Here is a 21031-nt window from a genome sequence, read left to right as displayed (position 1 = left end):
AAAGTGCCTTTTTGCTGCAATGTCTATTCCTTTCTCAGTCTGTATCTATCAGAGACATCACCCGTAGCCACTGATCCCCCTTCCTGCTTAGCTTAGCTCTTAAAGGTGTGCATATCCTCGTTGGTCATAGGGCTAGGCCTACACCACGAAAACTGCTGCCTGCCTGGTTGAAACGTGACAGAGATACTCCCCAGTGAATAGCTTCCTCCATTGTTCCTTTAAAGAGCCTTATATATGTCATTGTTTCATTTGCTCTTTGCTTCCCCATAACAGCCTTCTTTGATTTATCTCCTCCTAGGGCTTTTCCACACTTGCCCCCAACTTTGAAGGGGGCACGGTAATCAGCATGATGGGAGATTACTAATGAAGAGCTGTGGTAAATATGCAGCACTTCATTAAGGTAATTCTCCCCCATGGCAACTTTGAAGTGTCAAACTTCGAAGTACCAGAGAGTAAGCCGTGCTAGTCTATACACTATCAAAACAAAAAGCAGTCAAGTAGCACTTTAAAGACACGAAAGCTCACCTAATAAACTATTTTGCTAGTCTTTAAAGTGCTACTTGACTGCTTTTTGTTTCGAAGTACCAGCATGCATGTAGCCGCAGGCACTTAGAAGTGCCTTTACTCCCCAAAGTTTCGAAGTTGGGGGCAAGTGTAGACCTTGTAGCAAGGTAATATTGAATAGGTAAACTGAGAGGTAATATATGATAGTTATAAAAATTATATACATAATTCCCTCTTTCTGTCTGCTGATCGGTAACAACCCAAAAGAAATAGGAGGTAAAAGTATGTTATCTAACCATCTCCTCACCACCTCCTCCCCGAAACATCTGACAGTGGGCCATGCGCTGAAGACAAGGGGATGGAAGGCAGAGGGCCACCATCCTTTGCCATGATACTAGAATCAAGTGAGAAGTTTGAAGCTATACAAAGAGGGACACTGAAGGGCAGTGGAGATTCTGTCTTAGGCAACTGATAAACTCAACCTGACTAAACAAGTCTCTATGAAAAGGTGTGTTGAAGTTGGTTGAAGTACTTGGAGAACCTTGTTGAGTGTAACTGTCACAGCAACATCTAAAACCACAAATGAGTTCCCCCTTTGTGGTGAATCATTTTCACAGCCTACAGGATGTTCATTTTCTTTCTGCTGATTAAAGAAGTCAGAAGCAGGGTGGCTGTGCCTTGTGAGTCATGTCTCATCCAATTTGTGAGTCTCGCACAGGTCCTATTCAGCTAGGAGGAGGCAGATTATGATCCACAACCTCAAGGGATGTGTTATAAAATGGTATGAAATAGGGGAGGAATTTTCTTTGCTTGAAAGATCAATGCTAAAAGAACAGAGGCACTGTGGGCCTGACTTTCCTCACAGGGCCCCCGATTTTACACAGCTATAATTTACTGAATTCACTCAAGTGAGCCCTGAGTAATGCTGTGTGACAGACTACTAGCCAGACATCCTGAGCCAGAGCTCTGTCATGGCAGCCCTGCCCTAAGAAGGTAATGGGAGATGGCTAAGCAATCTCAGGCCTGAGGGCTGTCAGCTCTTGCCCCTGGAGCAGAGGGGCTATCTGAGGCAGCTGGTAGAGTGTAGAATGGGGAGTGCAGGAATGCTAGAGAGAAGAAGGTGAGGAGCCAAGTGTAGAAGGTTCTGTTCCCCTGTAGCTGGGTAACCAGAGGGGTTACTGTGATTAACTGTATGTAGGAGGTGATGGGATTTTCACACATAATAACAGCATGGGTACCTGCAACTGGAGTGGTTTCCGCTGGGTTTGTGGACCAAAGAGGGGCCCAGGAGTGTGAAAGGCCCCACTACAGCTGGTATGAAAGGACAGTCCAGCCTTGAATCTTCAGGCTTAGGAACAGTCATTTCTGTTAAACTGTAGTATGAGATTATTATAAATAGTGATTTTTCCCTTCATAATTCATCAGTGATTTAATAAGTTTGTGCATATATGTGCATTCACACACTCACATGCAGTCCAGGAAGAGAGAGTATTTTTTTGCAATTCCAAATAGCATGTTGAACCTTCTTGTACAGCTCCCTTAGTGGTTTGGTATACTTCCCTCCCATCTATCTTGCAAAAGCTACTGCTTGAGAAGCGATAAGCTGCTTGTTTTAGGGCTTGTCTACCTTGCCCCCAGCTTCAAAGGGGGCATGCTAATCAGGGTGATGGGAGATTAACAACGAAGTGCTGTGGTGAATATGCAGCACTTCATTAGGGTAATTCTCCCCCGTGGCAACTTCGAAGTGTCAAACTTCGAAGTGCTCACACTGCTTCGAAGTGCCTTTACCCTGCCAGATGTGGACTATATTTTAGAAGAAAGTCAAAGGTAATAGGTCTAATAGTTAGATCGACATCTTGATAGAGCAATGATAGTAATCAGACTAAAATGCAGAGAAAAGTACAGTATTTTATCCAGTTCAGAGGTTCTTCCACATATATCTGTTATCAGAACATTTGCCATCAAGAGGCACAGAGAGAGCTGAAAGCTTCTTTGATATGAAACAAGAGAGAGAATGTCAGGTGAGATGTCAACCACAGACCACACTAAAAATATGGTACCTTTGAACTCAGGGAAAGTACTTTCATGTTCTGTGGGGCAAAAGAAATGACTCATTCCATAGTCAAGTGTCCTCTTCAGACGACCATAAAATGATGTTTTTTAAAAATCTCACATTTTAGGTTTTGTTTTCACTCATACCAAGAATAATATCCAGTGGCCTAACTGATAGTTATAGGTTGAGTTTTCTTTCATTTTGTGGTCTGTTTTCGGTATCTGAATTCTTTCCCTTCAGAATTGTTTTCTATTCAGAACCTGCAGTAGGGCATTAGTCTAGAAAAGAAATGTAGTTTCTCTGTGAAGTCTCACTCCCAAAGAGTCAATATGTGACCCTGCACATCTAACTAGATCTCTCTGTATCCCAATTTCCTGATCTGTGAGATGAGGTTGATACTTCCCTGTGTCAGGTGAAGTGTGTTGTAATCACTGTTGAGGGCTGTTTTTAATTCTGAGTGGGTAGAAGACAAAAATCAACTAAAGAACAGTAAACCCAAATGTTTTTAAAAAATCTAGACCAAAACCATATTTTAATGTATCATTTTTCAAATCCAATAATACTGAGTAAATGTAAGGCTCAGAAATATTCCAGATGCTGTTGGAACTGTGTTAGGCCAAGTTATTCAGTGAGTTGTTAGGGTGACCACATTGCCGTATGGTAAATACAGGACACCAGCCTCCAGGGATGGGGATGAGGCTGCTATTTCATGTCAGGGCTCCTTGGCAATGGGGGCTGCTGCTCCAGGGTGAAACACCAGGGATGGGGGCTCTGCAGACTCCAATGGGGAGGCACCAGGGATGAAAGAGAATGGAAGATGAGAGCTCCAGAACCCCCTGGTGGGGGGCGGGGGGTTGTTCCAAAGCCCCCAGGCAGGGGGAACCAGGAAATGAAGCAGGAGCAGCGTCACTGAGGCGTGGGCGACTGCTGAATGATGCAGCTAACCTGTAGAGGGGCTCCCTGACAACAGCAGCTGCCTCTCCTAAGTTTAGAGCACCAGGGGATGAGACAGCCACCCCATTGTGGAGTTTGCTGGCAGTGGAGGGGTGCCACCATGGGGTGTCAGGGAGTGGGGCATCTGCCCCACAGAGGAGCTCTCCTGCAGCAGGAGGTGCTGCCACTAGGTGCAGAGCTCCAGGAAATAGGGCAGCCACCCAGTGGAGGATCTCCTTGGCAGGAGAGGCTGCCACCCCAAGACACAGGGTGCCAGGGAACAGGAGCCCCACAACATATGGGACAATTTGCCTATTTTCTTTAAAAAGTTGGGCACCTGTGAGACAGCTTAAATAAGGGACTGTCCCAGTAAAAACAGTACAGATGGTCATCCTATGGATTGGCCTCCCACACTGCTCTGCTGGTGATACTCAGCCAGCCTCACTGGGGATTATCATCACCCAATAGGACAGCAGGTGGCACCATACACCCAGCTCAGTCACCTATGTACTTTGCCTAAACAGCTAAGGGGCCAACACTAGAGGCAAATTTCCCAGCTCTCCAGCCTTGCACCCCTACTGGAGTATAAATCCAGAATTTAAAAGTCTTGCACTGTACAAGTGGGTGGTGGGTGGGTGTGGTCTGTATGGTGCAATCTCATTAAATTAGTCCACTCCCCCATAACATGGGGAAGACACACAACAGTCTTTTACCAGAGCTAAGATTTCCATACACTTCATACAAAGACACATGGGTTAAGGTAAAATATTAAACAGGTTTATCAGCTCCAGAAAGATAGATTTTAAATGATTGTAAGTAACAGCAAACAGATCAAAGCAGGTTACCTAGGAAATTACATAAAACTGTAATCTCAGTCTTGTACAAACAGGATTTGGATCAGCAATATCTCACCCTGAGTGATGGTACAAGCAGCCTTTAGTTTCCTTACACAGACAGGGCTTTTGTTTGTTCCCACCTGGCACCACTTTTGCCACTCCAGTTCATTCTTTTTCCTTTGGTGTTTCCAGGTGTTTTCTTCTAGAGGAGTGACTGCTAGTTATGATGTCACTTTCCACCTCATGTTGCTTTTCCATCTGGTAGGAACCCCTTTGCTCCAAGCCAGATCCCCAGCCCAGGCTGTGGAAAAGTACAGGTACCAAACTGGAGTTCACCATCATGTGATTTGGTCACAAGCCCCTGCATGCTTCCAAGGATTCATGGTAGACTTAGCCCCAGAACTGACTGAAGCATGCACAGGTTATAGTAAGTTCCTCGATGGTACGTTATGATTGCTGATGGACCACTAGCACTCTTGCTTCTTCATTCGTGCTGTAAAAGCTAGTTGTGAGTGTTTCCAAATTCACACTTTTTTTTTTGGTAACCAAACCTGGTAAAACATTATAATTTCATGTACAATGATAGCACACACAATCCAATAAGAGATTAATGTGTAGCAGATAGCGACTTTCAGAATGATACCTCACCGGACATATTTGTACATACCATATAATTATATGAGAGTGGTGAACATGGAGGTGCCAAGGTGTCACAGTTAAAATCTGGAATTTTTAATTGACCTGTCATTGTCAAGTTGAATGCAAAATTTGTGCTGAAGGTGCATACAACTGTAGCTTTTTTCTGCAGCCAAGATCAAGAACATCTAATCTGTCTTTGATGTCTGTCTTTCAGATTCAGTGCAAGACTGCCCACGTAATTGTCATGGAAATGGCGAGTGTGTGTCTGGAGTTTGCCACTGTTTTCCAGGATTCCATGGTGCTGATTGTGCTAAAGGTACCATTATCCCTATGTTACATATTATTCTACAATATACATTAGGCTATGACATGGGAGTGGACCTACAGAACAGGTTACTTACGTGGATCCAATGGAGAGCCAATATGTGGATTTTATACGTCCACACACACCCCTTTATTTTTGAGTGAAAATAATGCTGCATTGATGATGAATCTGGATAAGCTTAGCCAGTTTCTGTGCCAAGGTACACAGGAAAGAAGAATTTATTATAAAGAAATAGCTTCATTTCCAGTAAAAGCAGCAAAATTATTATCAGTGCTTTCTGATAATTATTCATTTGACTGTAAGAGAAGATGTCCATCTTCTTTATACGTTTGATATATGATTTCTGAGATAAGCATGTTTCTAATTTGTAAAGGTGTTTTTAATTTTGTAAGGTCCATTTTTAAACTGTAGTATTGATAGGGCTTTTGGATAAAAGACAAGAGACCTATAATCAAGGAAGTATAAATATAAGCATACCATAGAGGTGTGTATTAGTGAATTAACACTAAGAGATCACAATTTCCAAAACTAACCACAAATGTAAATGACATGTGGGTAGATGATATTAAGGTGTTATGTAATAAATGCTTCTAGCCAATCTGGTATTTTTTAGGAGTAATGTTCCTGATACACTTATTTAAAAACAACAAACAAAGTTCAAATTACATACTGGGTCCAAAAATAATCCAGAAATTTGAGAATAAATGAAGACGCTCTTGGTTTAGCCTAGCAACTGCAATAGAGCACTGTTATGTACTCATCTGCTCAAAAACTCAAAATCAATTGCTCTGTGAAGATCCCTGCAATTTGTGGACATGACAGTATAATTTTAAAACAGTCTTCACTCTCAATTTCCTGGATTGTGTGGGATTAATAATAATTAATAATATTAATAATTACTAATGCTTTCAATACAGTGCATTTTATTTTTTTTGAGTGATGTTTCATTAATTTTCAAAGGGCAAATATGCATCTTGAATACTATTTCAGATTCAGTCGTAACCCTCAAAAATACGCCCACTTTGCTCTAGATAAATAAATAGTACTTTCGTACTGACTTTCATTTATGATAGGGAATACGAATATGACATTGTTTAGTTGCCTGAAATATTAAGATAATTGGCTAGTTTTACAAAGGAAAGCACTATATATATTCAAAGCATATGCCGTTACTGTGTGTGCTGCAAGTGCATATTGTTACTGGTGCACATTTGTAGTTAACCTGTGAAAAAGTGTGTGCAGTAACTACATGCTTGACTGCCACTCTTCGGACATAGAATCATAGAACACTGGAACTGTAAGGGACCTCGAGAGGTCATCAGTTCCCTTCGCTTGGACATTATTATCTTGACCATTAAAGCATCACATTCTGTGTTTTTGTGTAGTGTTCTCATATAAATTTCTTTAATGTTGTGCTCTGAACTCATGCCATAAAACACTACTTACTCAGGCTTCATCTGACTAACAGACATATAGGAATAGAGACTTGTCAAACAGTTGTATCTCTACTAACTAGATCAATCCATAGATAAGGCTCTTTCCCTTTCTTTCCTATCCTTGTCTTCCATGTGTTGTGTCTTTTCCCTTCCAGAGGCACAAGTTTAGTGGTAAGTTCCATCAACCTTACTTTCTTTCCCCTTTGCTAATGTTTATAGTCACACACTAGGACTATATTTTTAGGGGTCTGTAAAAGGGCAAAATGTGTATGCATGCAAAGGTCACATGCAGACAGATAGTGTCATGTACAGTTATTGGTCAACTGTAGGGCTATGCACCTGTGCAACATAAATATCAAATACTGAGAAGGCAGAAATTAAAATTAGGTTTCCATATATAGCTGAGCTTAAAATAATAACATGGTATACTGAAGTAAATCAGTTTTAGGAAGGTAGACTTCGGCTATTAGTTGTGTTTGTGGATAATATATATTTTTTTCAAATTGATTTTAATTTTTGAATTCCATAACATCATACAGTTCAATGTCTCCAGTTGTCCACAGAACTCTTAAGAGTCATTGCCAAAGTAGAGAAAGTATGAAGTAGTGGGGAAAAGCTAATACCATTATGGATCCTATTCTTACATTTATATTCAGTCCTCACTCAGGCAGACTTTCCTTTAGAACAAGGGTAGTTTAGCCTGATTATGACCTTCAGGGTTTACTACATGAAAATTTAAAATTTTGCCCGTTACTCCCAAGGAATTGGAGCACCACAAAGAAGTAGAAGTTTTTAACTCTGAGGATAATTCAGTGAATGTCTTCAAAAAATATGTTTACTTTAAACCACTGCAGAAGTGGCCATAAACTGAACTACAATGCCAGCAGCATCACAACTGTAGTAATCTCCAAGATATTATCCGTAAAAGTGCCTAATAGCAGAGAGACAGAACAGCACCAAAGAGAAATTAGGGGAATATGCAGTTTGTAGACACACAACTATATTGCTTTGACACTGCTATATTTCTTTTTGGATCCAGTTGTATTTTTTCCATTATTTGCATGAAGTCCCTTGGGAGGTACTAAATGCATCTGCCTCACCTTGACAGACCCTTATGCTTTTTACTGTTCTTGATGTCTAACACTGGTCTACCTCATTCCAGCTGGCCGATGTCCTTTGCTAAGTTGTTATGCTCGTGTGATTCTGAGTGCCCTGCTTTTTGAAGCTTGCAGTATTTGCTGCTGAAACAACCAACTGAACTAGGATCTTGGGAGTGTGTCAAAGTAAATGTAATTTATGTTGCTTTCATTGTTTTTAAGGGCATGCAAATTCCCTGCCTTAGGAAAGAAGGGTATCCAAAGCCACCAACACGTTGTTTTGCAAATGTGCTGGTACTTACACTTCTTTGAATTTTACTTTCTAAGGTGAAGTTAGAGCTTGCATTATGAAATTGTTTTGCTAAATTCAAAAGGTGAAATTCTGCCCAGAATTATCCTGAATGCAGTGCCACATAGAATTCAAGTACCTTAATGATGAACATGATAAGAACATCTACATAAATGCAAGGATGCAGAATTTCACCTGAAATCTTTGGGAGCTAATGACTAGCATTTTTGACTTGAGCATGGGCTAGTCATAGCTCCTAACAGTGACCTTTAACTTGGCATTTACACATAAACTTAATTGATTAAGCAATATACGAAGTCATTTGTTTGGATTAATATCTTGATCTAAAATGTTTTTAAACCAGCAATGTGTAGCATGTTCCATCATTTTAGTCTCCTGACTGGCTATAAATAGATCTCATTTATTCTTAGGTTTTTCCTTTTCTTCTTTCGTGCCTTTTTCTTTATTTTATTTTTATTCATTTAATTTATTTTCATGTTGGAGGGGCCACTGCAATGGGTTGGTCCACTGGGGACAGAGCAGCTGTGGGGGCTGCGGTTGGGCTGCAGGAGCTCTCCTTCCCCACCCCCATGCACGTGGAGCATGTCAGTGCCCTGCCACCACTGTCTGCAATGGTGCTGAGCAGCAGCCATGGTGTTGGAGGCTGCTGTCTGCTGGCAGGCTGGGGGTGGCCACGCTCTATCTTCTCATTGGCGGCTTGGAGCTGGTGGCTGGAGGAGCCGCAGCACTGAGAGCAGGAGGAGCCAGGCCGGCGTTCAGCTCCTCTCCTGATAATTGAGAGACAGAGATGGAGGTGTGAGGGAAGAATGGGGCAGGAGGTGGGGAAGGGAAGTGAGGGCAGAGGACAGGAGTGAGCAATGGGCTGTGAAGGTCAGTGCATCATCATACAGTAGAACCATTTGGAAATAGCACCCCTTCCCCCCCCATTAGCCCATTAAATTGAGGATTTGCTATATTTATTTTCTTTACTTTGAAAGCATTTGCTATTTCTGATGGTTGCCTTTAATAAGAAGGAAGCCCTTATCATTATCATCCCTTCTGTACTGTATGTGTGCTTTTTGACCTGCTGTATAAATGCTCGACAGGTTAGGTGCTAGAATTATTGGTTAGATAAGTAGCTACTAACGACAGAAAATGACAACTCCTGCGGCCTGTGGTTGTCATTGAAGAAAAACAATAATAGTATTGCAAAACATGAACGGTTTTAATTAGAGGCTGGTGAAATTGTTCTGGCATTCTCTGAACCTGGGGTTGTGCAGAGACTTGCTAGCAGAGCAGGGGTTCTCCTTTGTGTAAATAACAAGCCCGGTAGCAACAAGTAGGTTGCCTGGCCTTGTCTTCCTAATCTAACACCCAGAATGCTCCCATTGAAAATAAATGTGTATGGAGGGGCAGGTTACAGTGTGAAGTATGTAAAGGGCATCTTGCTGATCTATTGATTACTCAGTTCATTTCTGTGCTATATGTCAGACATAGGCCACCTCTTTTATGTATGATGATGACTGAGTGCTGTGCTGCCTATGCTAATGAATAGCCCTTCACTTTTCCTTTGTTTAGAATTAATGGAAATTATACCTGTCCTCTTCATTTGGTCTGAAATTATAGAAGTTGAATATAGAACAGGTGCACTAAAGGTGTTAAGGGGGCTCAACGGTGACATGCAGTTTGGGAGATCAGCAGAGCTAAAACAGAGAGCAGGAGAGTAGCAAAGATGGTGGAAGGAAAGCAAAGTGACAGAAGGGGAGAAGGAAAAAGGGGAGGGGCTCACCAGAAGTTTACTACCAACTGGGTTCCATCAGTTTGCAGCTCAAGAAGTGTGTGAACATGTGGAATATATGTGGTCAATGGGTATTATTTCCTTTTAAATTGTTGTCTTCTTGATTTGAAGTCCCCCACAGCTATGGTAATGGGCTGACAATATTGATCTTTCTTCCTATCTCTCATCTCTTCTCATGTCCATCTTTGAGGATTTCTGTCTGGATCCACTGCAGCAGTAGTTGTGACGCATGTCTTTCATTCTTTGCTTTTCGATCTTGCTCTAAACTTACATAGTCTCCAAATTCTTACCAAGACAAGACACTATCTTGTGTTATGTTCCTGATCTGAAGTTTTATTCTGTGTGAATCAGCAATTGGTGATGAGTGGTTTATAAAATTTTAAATTGTTATAATCCTAACCCCATATTTTGTCACCTTATTTTCTGCACTCCTGGCAGATAAGCAATGTCATAGGTTGTCATTTGAAGAGCAGCAGGTTCAAAGCCAGTATGGTAATTTTTACTGTGAGTTTTCACTTTCACTGTGAGTTTCTTCCAGCTTTTACATGAGTGCTGCCTGCTCTTAAAATGCATCATTTGCATAATTAAAATGTATTTTGCTTTGTTAAACATGCCAGGTATAAATGCAGAACAAATAAAGTGACTTGCAAACCAGCTGGATAGTTATGGATGGTCATTGGCATCTCTCAGCTGTTACAGGGTCTTTATGAAATGAGTTGGCAGCCTTAATTCAGTTGCTAGTGGACAGGTGTCCCTGCCATCAAATTCAGTATCATGACTGGCAATCTAAACAACTGCCAAGAGCTAAATTCGTTCTTAGGACTGAAACAGACCTAAGGCAACACAGTCATCAGTAGCAGAGCAAGGAAAAGAACTCAGGAATTCATATCTCTCCCCCTCCAGTACCTTTGGACTTTGCTCAAGACTAAAGGTTAAAACATTAGACTGGAAAGTCAGGATTTAGGTCTGTCTACAGGTCTGCTACTGATTCACTCTGTGACTTAATAAAAGTCACTCAGATCTCTGCATTTCAGTTTACTACTCCTCAAAAATACATTGCTACCTCTGCAGTACCTCACAGGGCCATTGTGAGCATTTATTGGAATGCACGTTATGCATGGGGAAAGTAATGTTGTGACACCAGTGCACAGATTATGCAGTAGGTCATGCAGAAAAGATTTTTAAGAGACATCCCTGCATTGCTAAAATTTGTATTTTTGGAAAGGGATGATTACCAGCTTCTAAAGGAGACTGCGTGATTGCTTTTAGCCCTTTGAGGATCTGAGATAACAAACGCTAAACTGACTACAATTCAGGCATACAAAAGGTCATCATTTTTAGAGGTTTCTATGACCTTCCTTGAATTCTGAGTTGGACTTAGGCTAACTAAAGTCACTGGCTTCACAACCAAAGGAAACTGCTTTTTTAGAGCTTTCTAAAGCTTTTCTAAAATAGTTTTGTTTTTTGGTAACCTGTGTGGCATATGATTTCTGTTTAGCATTCATTTTTCATGGCTTCATAATCCATGAGTAAAGTGGCCGTTCCAAAATTATGCCAATACACTCTTTATATGTGTCGCCATGCATGTGCATCATGATTTCCAAAGCTGAGGTTTCCCCAAAAGCTGATAATTAAAGACAGAGCAAAACAGTGCCTTCCAGTGGAATTAAACTCTGATGTCAAATGGCTTTACTTGCGCAAAAGTAATTATTTTGCTGCTCAAAATTTGCAAAAAAAAAGGAAAAAGAAAATGTCAATACCTGTAGCAGACCTAGGTGTAGAGAGCTCTGTAACTTAAGCATCTTTCAGTTAAACCACCTTTGGTAATGATGAGAATGTGTGTAATGTGAACAAAAATGAGACCCTAAGTTATGTGGAGAAACTCACCCTAATCCTATTTAGTCTGCTACTCCTGTTTAGCTTAGCTCTGGCCAGGCTGTCACCTGAGTTTAGGCTGGCTGTAGTCAGTGTGCCCTAATGAGAGCCCTTCCAAAGGAGCTGCTATAACTAAGGGTCCTGTGCAAGTTAGCCAAAATGTCATTTAAATTTTTAAAGAGATGCCTCTTTTTTTCCCCGTCCTTTTCCACTTATGTACGTTTTGAGATTCACATGGTGAGTCATTGAACTTCTAGACCTGTAAGGAGAAATTAAGATATTGTACATTGGCTGAGAGAGCTGAGCTATTTAATTGTCCCTCTCTCTCCTCTTGCATGGAAACTTGAAGGCCCCTGTCCGTTTTTTCACCCTCATTAGCTGTTTGTACTGAAGGAGCAGTGCAAGTGTCCAAGTTTAGATATTTTGGATATTCTTCCTTCTCCCTGATTTCAGTAGTGAATTTAACTGGGTTCTAAGCTAGGTTTCCAAGTGCTTGCCTGTGACAATTGTCTATTTCTACATGTGTTTTCCTCAAATGTTCATCAGTGACAGGCAGAAAACCCTATTTCTTGCAGTGTATGTTCCTAGGTTTACTCAACCACATAGCTGCTATTCCTAGGACTCTTAAAGCCAAGGCCTTGTGTTAGTACTCACCACACATCGCAAATGATATTTGAAAGCAGTTCTTGTCTTGATGGTAGGGCCCAACAGGTAGTGGTCAATGGCTCAATATCTGGATGGTGGTCTGTTTCAAGCAGAGTGCCACAAGGCTCGGTTCTGGGGCCAGTGTTATTCAACATCTGTATTAATGACCTGGATGAGGGACTGGATTGCACCCTCAACAAGTTTGCAGATGACACAAAACTAGGGGGAGAGGTAGATTCGTTAGAGGGTAGAGAGAGAATCCAGAGAGACATGGATAAATTGGAGGACTGGGCCAAAAGAAATCTGATGCAGTTCAATAAGGAGAAGTGTAGAGTCCTACACCTGTGGTGGAAGAATCCCAAGCATTGTTGCAGGCTAGGGACTGACTAGCTCAGCAGCAGTATGATGGAAAGGGACCTAGGGGTTATGGTGGATGAAAGGCTGGATATGAGTAAACAGTGTGCCCTTGTAGCCAAGAAGGCTAATGGCATACTAGGATGCATTAGGAGGAGCATTTTGAGCAGATCTAGAGAAGTAGTTATTCCTCTTTATTCGGCACTGGTGAGGCCACATCTGGCATATTGTGTCCAGTTTTGGGCCCCCCAGTATAAAAAGGATGTGGATTTGCTGGAGCAGGTTCAGTGAAGGGCAACAAAAATGATTAAGGATCTGGAGCACAAGACCTATGAGGATAGGCTGAGGGATTTGGGCTTGTTTAGTTTACAGAAGAGAAGACTTAGAGGTGATTTAATAGCAGCCTTCAACTTCCTGAAGGGGAGCTCTGAAAAGGAGGGTGAGAAACTGTTCTCGGTGGTGTCAGATGGCAGAACAAGGAGCAATGGTCTGAAGTTGAAGAGGGAGAAGTGTAGGTTAGATATTAGGAAAAACTACTTCACCAGGTGGGTGGTGAAGCATTGGAATGCATTGCCTAGAGAGGTGGTGGATTGTCCATCCCGTGAGGTTTTTAAGTCCCAGCTGGACAAGGTCCTGGCTGGGATGACTTAGTGGGGCTGATCCTGCTTGAAGCAGGGGGCTGGACTAGATGACCTCCTGAGATCCCTTCCAGCCCTATGTTTCTGTGATTCTGCCTTAGTTTAGGATTTGGACTCTGACTCACCTGATTTCACATGTCAACATGAACTAATCTCTGCCCTTCCTTTTTTCAGTCCCCAAAGAACTTCCAGTTCTGATTTTCCCAGCCCTGAAACCCTTCCCTGGAAGGTCAACACCTTTGCTCCTCTTAAGGCGCTTCTTCAGATAAGAGTGGTCCTGGGTAGCGAGATGTGTCACTTCTCCTCACTTCATTTGCTGGAGGTGGCACACAGGCTTCCCCCTTCTCAATCTGCCATTAAATATGGGGTCAAGTATTGGACCATATCAGATATTTGGTCCATATTTGTCTCACTAAATGGCACAATTTTTGTTACATTTTCATGCTTATTTTTCTGTTTCTAGAGACTGATTTATTAGTAATTGTTAATTATAGTCTAACATATAGGAACTCTTGTCATAGGCTCTCATCCTATTGTTTTAAGAACAAGCACAGACTAAAATGATAGTCTTATGCTCTAAGATTTGTTATGGGTCCATAACAATTAGTCCCAGAAAACAGGGTAAAGTATTCCACCTAGTAACCTCACGTTCTCTATGAAATTATTGTTTACCTTATAAAATCTGTAGTGGAGATAGATAATTTGTAGGACAGTGCAAGAAAAGGGAAAACAAAAGCTTTCACTCTGACTCCTAAAATCACAACAATAATAATGACAAAAATGGCGACCTCTTTGATACATTTTTGCCAAAGCAAAAGCTTCCTCAGCATTCAGAAGGCTGTAAATATTCATTATGTAATTAATGCTGCTCAGTCACTTCTTAAAAATCCTAGAATTTTTTTTGTAGAGCAGCTTAAGTACTTATCGATTGAGAACTTTTATAAAAAATGGAGGCATCCCCCATATCTCTACAGGTATTTTAAATGAATTGAATTAATCATAGGCTTAAAAGTCTCTAGCGATCTTCGTTAGCTTCCCTGGGTTTAATTAAAACATCTGTGCACTTTTAATTTATCGATTCATCCAACTCATATGTCATGTTTTTAACACACCCCAGCATGCTCTGCATCATTTTTAACCCAATTTCCACTTAACTAAAGCAATTAAATTCACCCCGGATTAATTAAAGCATCCATACTTTAGTGCTTAAGTCAGCGTGTGCTGCTTTCCCCACATGGTTTCTGAATGTCAGAGATTTGACACACCTGATGAGTTTTTTGTCCTTCTGGAAATTCTTCTGTGAATCCCTTTCTTGCTTACTAATATGCAGTTTTGACAGAACTAGAGTAAGGAACTTGGTAAGCTTCAAGTTTAGGCCAAAGAACTAATGACTTGGAGATCATGAATGACCATGCATTTTGTAAATGACCATGCATTTTGAGTCTCCGTGCATACCTATTTTACCACGTCCCTGTCTGTGTCCTACACCCAGGCATCAAGTATACAGTACTGTCACAGCTTCTAGTATGTTTGTGTGTCTTCCAGATTCAGGCTCATTAGCTGCATGTTCATGTTTGGTTAGCATTTTGCCTAGAAAGACCAAAGGTTGGGTGTTTGTACATCTCCTGCAACGGCTGATGGCATTCCTTAAAAGTCCTTCGATGTTGCTGAGACAGGACAGCACTGAATCTAGAACTGGTATTTTAGAGAGTAAGTAAATGGGGAAATAGTTTTCAACAGTTGTGGCCCAAATCCTGATCTGAGTTTTCACTGCAATTCAGTTTGTGGTGTACAAAAGTTCCCCAGAGTCAGTTTTGCATTTCCCTGATCCTGGCTTGATCTGTGCCAGCTGACTCCTAAACATATGTACAAGCAGCCTTTGAGGCTCCTTGAAATTGTGCTGTTTGCCAGCAGCACTGAGGAGTCCTTACAACAGCTAGAAACTTCTAGGGCAGAAGGACAGATCTGTCCTTCCCCTTGTTTCCTAGCCACATACCTTTCACCAGATGGAGTCAGAAGAGAACTTATAGAGCCTCTCAATCTAAGGATCTCCCCGTACTTTGGAGGATTCTTTAGTGGACAGTTATGTCAGATTTAAGACACCTTTGTTCCACAGGAGCAGTAAAAGGATAACCTAGTAAAGCCAAGGACGTAGCCATGTATTTCTTTTAAATTTTCACATCCACACAGGAACCCAAGATAAAGCTGTTGATCTTGTTAGGCATCAAAATATGTACCTGGTTGATCTAAAGTGAGTCTGAATAGAATTCAGGAAACCTTCTCTTGTCAAATTAAACCAGCAGCTGCTGAAGTCTCCCACACTTGAAACAATGATTTCTTTGACATCTTTTGATGTTTGATTTCTAGGCCTGAGGCCTAAATTGAGGCCTAAAGTCAGGCTCATGAATAAAAACAGGCTGAGGCTTGCAGCTTGTACTGATTTCAGGGGGATTAGTGGGTGCTTAAAGTGAGGCTACTTACAGTCAGGAGCATAAATAAGACTTAGGAGGCTAACCTTAGGCATACAGGTTTGATCTAAGTCTAAATTATATATGGCTTTGATATAGGGGGTTGGAGGAATTACTGGGTCTCTGGGCAAGGTGGAGGAGTCAGCTCTGTGCTCCAGGAAGAGAGCAGGGCTGGGCGCAGCCTATCCTTAGCACCACCCAGACTCTGATGCTGTCTCCCCGCTCTGCCACCACCACTTCCTAGCCAGCCCTTAGTGTCTCTTGTAGCATGCTCCTTGGGGCTCTGTCAGTGATTTAAAGGGTCCAGGACTCCAGCCACTCCCACATCAGTGACAGTGGCCATTAGGACCCCCAAGACCTTTAGAATTTCTGTACCCCAAGGCAGTTGCCACTTTTGCCCACGCCCATCAATGGGGCTGCTTTGATACATAAGTGTAGGACTAAATTCAGCCCTAGTAATCGGAGAAATGGTCTGAGATAAACAGGATGAAGTTTAATAAAGACAAATGCAAAGTGCTCCACTTAGGAAGGAACAATCAGTTTCACACATACAGAATGGGAAGTGACTGTCTAGGAAGGAGTATGGCAGAAAGAGATCTAGAGGTTATAGTGAACCACAAGTTAAATATGAGTCAACAGTGTGATGCTGTTGCAAGAAAAGCAAACATGATTCTGGGATGCATTAAGAGGTGTTGTGTGAACAAGACACCAGAAGTCATTCTTCCACTCTACTCTGAGCTGGTTAGGCTTCAGTTGGAGTACTGTGTCCAGTTCTGGGCACCTCATTTCAAGAAAGATGTGGAAAAATTGGAGAGGGTCCAGAAAAGAGCAACAAGAATGATCAAGATTTAAAGAACATGACCTATGAAGAAAGGCTGAAAGAACTGGGCTTGTTTAGTTTGGAAAAAAGAAGATTGAGGGGGGACATGATAGCAGTTTTCAGTTATCTAAAAGGGTGTCATAAGGAAGATGGAGAAAACTTGTTCTTCTTGGCCTCTGAGGATAAAACAAGAAGCAATGGGCTTAAACAGCAGCCATGGCGGTTTAGGTTGGACATTAGGAATAAGTTCCTAACTGTCAGGGTGCTCAAACACTGGAATAAATTGCCTAGGGAGGTTGTGGAATCTCGGTCTCTGGAGATATTTAAGAACAGGTTAGATAAATGTCTATCAGGGATGGTCTAGACAGTACTTGGTCCTGCCCTGAGGGCAGGGGGCTGGACTCGATGACCTCTCAATGTCCCTTCCAGTCCTACTATTCTATGATTCTATGGCTGAGTCTAGTATTGGCAAAGTATAACTCCATTAGCTACAGAGACATTTTACCTACTTACGTTAGGGCAGAATTTGCCAGCTCAGATGCATATAGAGATAAGCTAGCATGTGTCGTTGAAATGATGCATGTGGGTTGCAAGAGGAAAAACCAATGTTATTTTGCAGATCTATGAAATAGGTTGTTGTAGATGACCTATTTCACGTAAATCTTTGCAGCAGTGGGACTTATTTCCAGTTGAGCTTGATGCTGAAAGTGAAATGGTTGGTCTTAATTTAGTTTCTTGTGAACAATAATCCATCTCTCTTTTCCACAATGCACACTCACACACTAAACATGCATACTATATCAGTAGCAGCAGCTTAATCTCTGTTAAGAGGAAGTCCTGGTTTGAGTTATTACAGAGGCTGAATTAATTATCCTCTAGAGAAAATGTTCCCAGAAGGTCAGCTTTGAGATCATTGGTAAGAAGTTCACACTGTATGTCTCTCTACTTAATTCCCTGTGGAATAATAAAGAAATTCATTTTTAATTTGTTAGCTCTGTACTTTATGTATCACATAAATACATAACTAGGAAATTGTACAGCTTTATCTAAACAGCATAGTAGTATTACTCTACCACTGGGAATGCAGATTTTTTTTGAGAAAAATTAAGCACTAAGTATTAATGAAACAATATGAAGAATCTGCAAAAAATCTACTGTTTCTGTGCTCTGTGTTTTAGAAGCACATATACTTCACATTTATATCAGAGTTGTGACAGAGTTAAAAAATCCTAGTATCTGTTTTTATGGAAGAGATTTTATATTGTGAAGTTACACTGGGAAGATAATTTTCACATTAGGAATCAGAAGGAAATGGAGTTGGGCTGTATATACACAACCATTTTCTTTTTCTTTAAAAACCCACTGCCCCCCCTGTAGTGGGGTGAGTGCCCCCCTTCTGCAATAAAAGGGTTAAGGAAGGCTAGAGGGAGCTCCACCAGCAAATGAGTGAAGGGCTCCTGGGGGAGCTAACCAGAGGGCAGCTCACTGGAGCAGCCTTGTGTATAAGGAGCTGGTCCAGCAGAGCTGGGTTAGTTGGGTCCTGTCCAGGGAAGGAGCAGGACCAGCTCCCAGAGAGAGCTAGCACCTTAGACAGGGCAGTGCTGGGCAAGAAAAGGGGAGCCTAGGAACGACTCCAGCCTGACTGCTGCCAGACTGCAGTCCCTGAGTTAGATGTGCAAAAGGTGCACAGGTTCACAGAGAAAGTGGCACAAGGAGTAAGGCAATGAAGGGGAGTGACTAGGCTGCTGAGCCTGACTGGGGGTGAGTAGGGCATTGAAGCCTGACTGTGAGAGACTGGGCTACTGAAGCCTGAGTGACTCAGCTGTTGGGCCTGACCTGAGAGGACTAGGCTGCTGGACCTGACTGATGGGGTGACTAAGCCACATGGGGCTACTGACAGGGGAAAGCCACTATGGGGCAGGAGTCCTTGGAAGAAGGATAGGGCACCAGGTCCTGTCAAACTCCCAACTCCTAAAAAAAAATTAGTTACACAGCATAAGGATCGTTTGGCTTAAGAGACAACCTGCAAAAATTGTGGAAAACCTAGCCTACTCCAATAAAATCTTCCCTGCACTTTAGGGAATGCGTGGGTGATGAGATGAAATCAGGTCTGCAAACCCAGGCATGCAAAACTTGAAGTTCTGTTTGGTAGACTCAGATGTGGTTGGTTCTCCTGAGCTAACTTTAGATTTTGTGACTACTTAGTTGCAGGACCCAAGCAAAATTAGATGCTAAAGTTTTATTGAGGCACTTGACCAAATTTCAGCTGGCCTCATGCTCTCACATTTGTGCATGCAGTTCATGCCAGAGGGGTACACAGCTGCCCCCAGCTATTGCCCGAGCCTGGAGAAAAGAGGGGCACAAACAGAGTTGAGGGAGCAGGGCAAAGCCCGGCAGCTCCCACTAAAAATTGTTCTCGCCTCATTGACAAACTTGTATGCATATTTTTGGAATTGCAAAATCAAAGTTTGTCTTTGATCATATGGCCTTTAATATATATGCTTATGTTGAAATTTGCAGAGAAACACCTGTCATTTTTAGATGAAATGAAAGATAGTAGACTACATTACCTCTTGAGGTCTCTTCCAGCTCTATATTTGTCTTTAGAAAAACTCTTTTAAAATACAATTACTGAAATTGTTTTAAAGTATTGTGGGCAGGGCGGGTGGGGGGTGGGGTGGAAGCATGTGAGTAAGTTCAATACAAATAGTGAAAAAGTAAAAATTTATTCTTATGGGAGTCTGAGAAGCCAAACTGACCGTTTCCCCTTACATAGGACCTCCAAAGTTATAACTCAACTTGTCTTTTCTGTGGTTTGTGATAGTGCCCTGTACATTTCAGAAACCTGTGAATATTTACCGTTCATAATACTGGAGATGCCTTTTATATTTATATGTGTGCTATACTGTATGTTTTAATGTTATCTCTTGGGCTACGCCCTGTGGAAACCAGTAGGTGTAACAAAGAGATAAGTCTAAAGAGAGATTGGTTTTCTTTAGGGACCAGGGAGCTGCAACAATACCAGCTTCTACCCAGAGCATGTCATTGCCCAAAACCAATGTACATGTATGTAGGCAGAGTGGGATTTCACTGGCTCTTGTTGTGTGGAGGATTGTGCATCTGTGAGAGACAATCTGAGAAGGAGGGCATCAAGGAAGCAACATACACAAAGACAAAAGCCTTGGTAGCATGGCTCTGAAGAAGAAATGAGGAAGCTTTCAGGCAGAGAGCTGATTAGAAAGGCACTTGGAGTGGTGAGAGAAGAAAGTGCCTCCTGCTATTTGATTCTTGCTGTGTTCAAAGAAACTGGACTATGTGCATTCTTTGTAAATAAATATGGCTAGGGTGACCATATTTCCCTAGGCCAAATATGGGACACCCTGGGGTGCGGGGGTGTGGCTCCCCCACTGCAGCTGCCCACCCTAAGAACAGACTTGCCACCCTATGGGGAAGCTCCCTGGTTGCAGGGGAGGTTTCCCTGAGGAAGCAGGGGGATTTGCCAGGTGACCCACACTGCCAGGCACTGGGAATGGGGCTGCTGCCCTGTGGAAGTCCTCCCCAGCTATCCCATGCCTCTGGGTTCTGGGAAAGGGCTGCAACCCTGTAGGTGACACTTTTAGCTGCTCCCCATACCACGGGGTGCTGGGAGCAGGGCTGCAGACTCACCAGTGAGGCTCCTGGTCTCTCCAAGCTGTGGGAGCCAGAAATAGGGATGCAGCCCCACTGGTGAGGCTCTTGGTGTCTCTCCAAGCTGTGGGGAACCGGAATGGGGCTGCAGCCTTGCCTTGGTGGGTGGGAGGTCTCCCTGGCTGGAGGGACGGCTGCCGCAGGCACCAAGTCACATTAAAATCTTAGAAAGGACTGGGGGACATACACTACCCCCTGCAAACATACCCTGCCTTACTACTCTATGGCATGGCCCCTGCTGGCTCCCTCTCCTGCTGCTTCCTGCACACATGGCCATTGAGTATGTTCTGCAGCCGCGCTGACCTAGGGGAAGGGCAGCTCAGCAGGGGGTGTAAATATGGGACAATGAACCCCTTTGTTAAAATAAGTCAGGATGACTTCCTGGTGCCTGAAATACGGGACAGCTACGGCCAAAACAAGATGGGTGGTCATCCTAACTATGACTGCATCAGAGATACCTGGCTGTGTCATCAATTTGACTTCTAAGGAAAACAAGCCACACAGCCTTGGACATTGGCTAACATTGGGTCAAAATGAGAAATATTAACACTGTTCTAAATGTATTTCTTCTCACCAATCCTTTCATTTTTAAAAAGGTATAGATTATTACAAATTCAGGCCCATTCATCTTCAT

General features: G+C 42.3%; 1 protein-coding gene across 1 annotated transcript in view; it reads left to right on the top strand.

Moving 5' to 3' along the window:
* Nucleotides 1–21031, top strand: part of TENM2 (teneurin transmembrane protein 2) — a 1128689-nt gene that overhangs the window by 950475 nt on the left and 157183 nt on the right. The window contains exon 11 of the mRNA XM_075010154.1: nt 5180–5281. Within this exon, the coding sequence (XP_074866255.1) occupies nt 5180–5281 (102 nt within the window). The remainder of the gene's footprint in view (nt 1–5179; nt 5282–21031) is intronic.

Source organism: Carettochelys insculpta, chromosome 15 (assembly GCF_033958435.1).
Source record: "Carettochelys insculpta isolate YL-2023 chromosome 15, ASM3395843v1, whole genome shotgun sequence".
Taxonomy (NCBI): domain Eukaryota; kingdom Metazoa; phylum Chordata; order Testudines; family Carettochelyidae; genus Carettochelys; species Carettochelys insculpta.
This window is presented reverse-complemented; position numbering and strand designations above follow the sequence as displayed.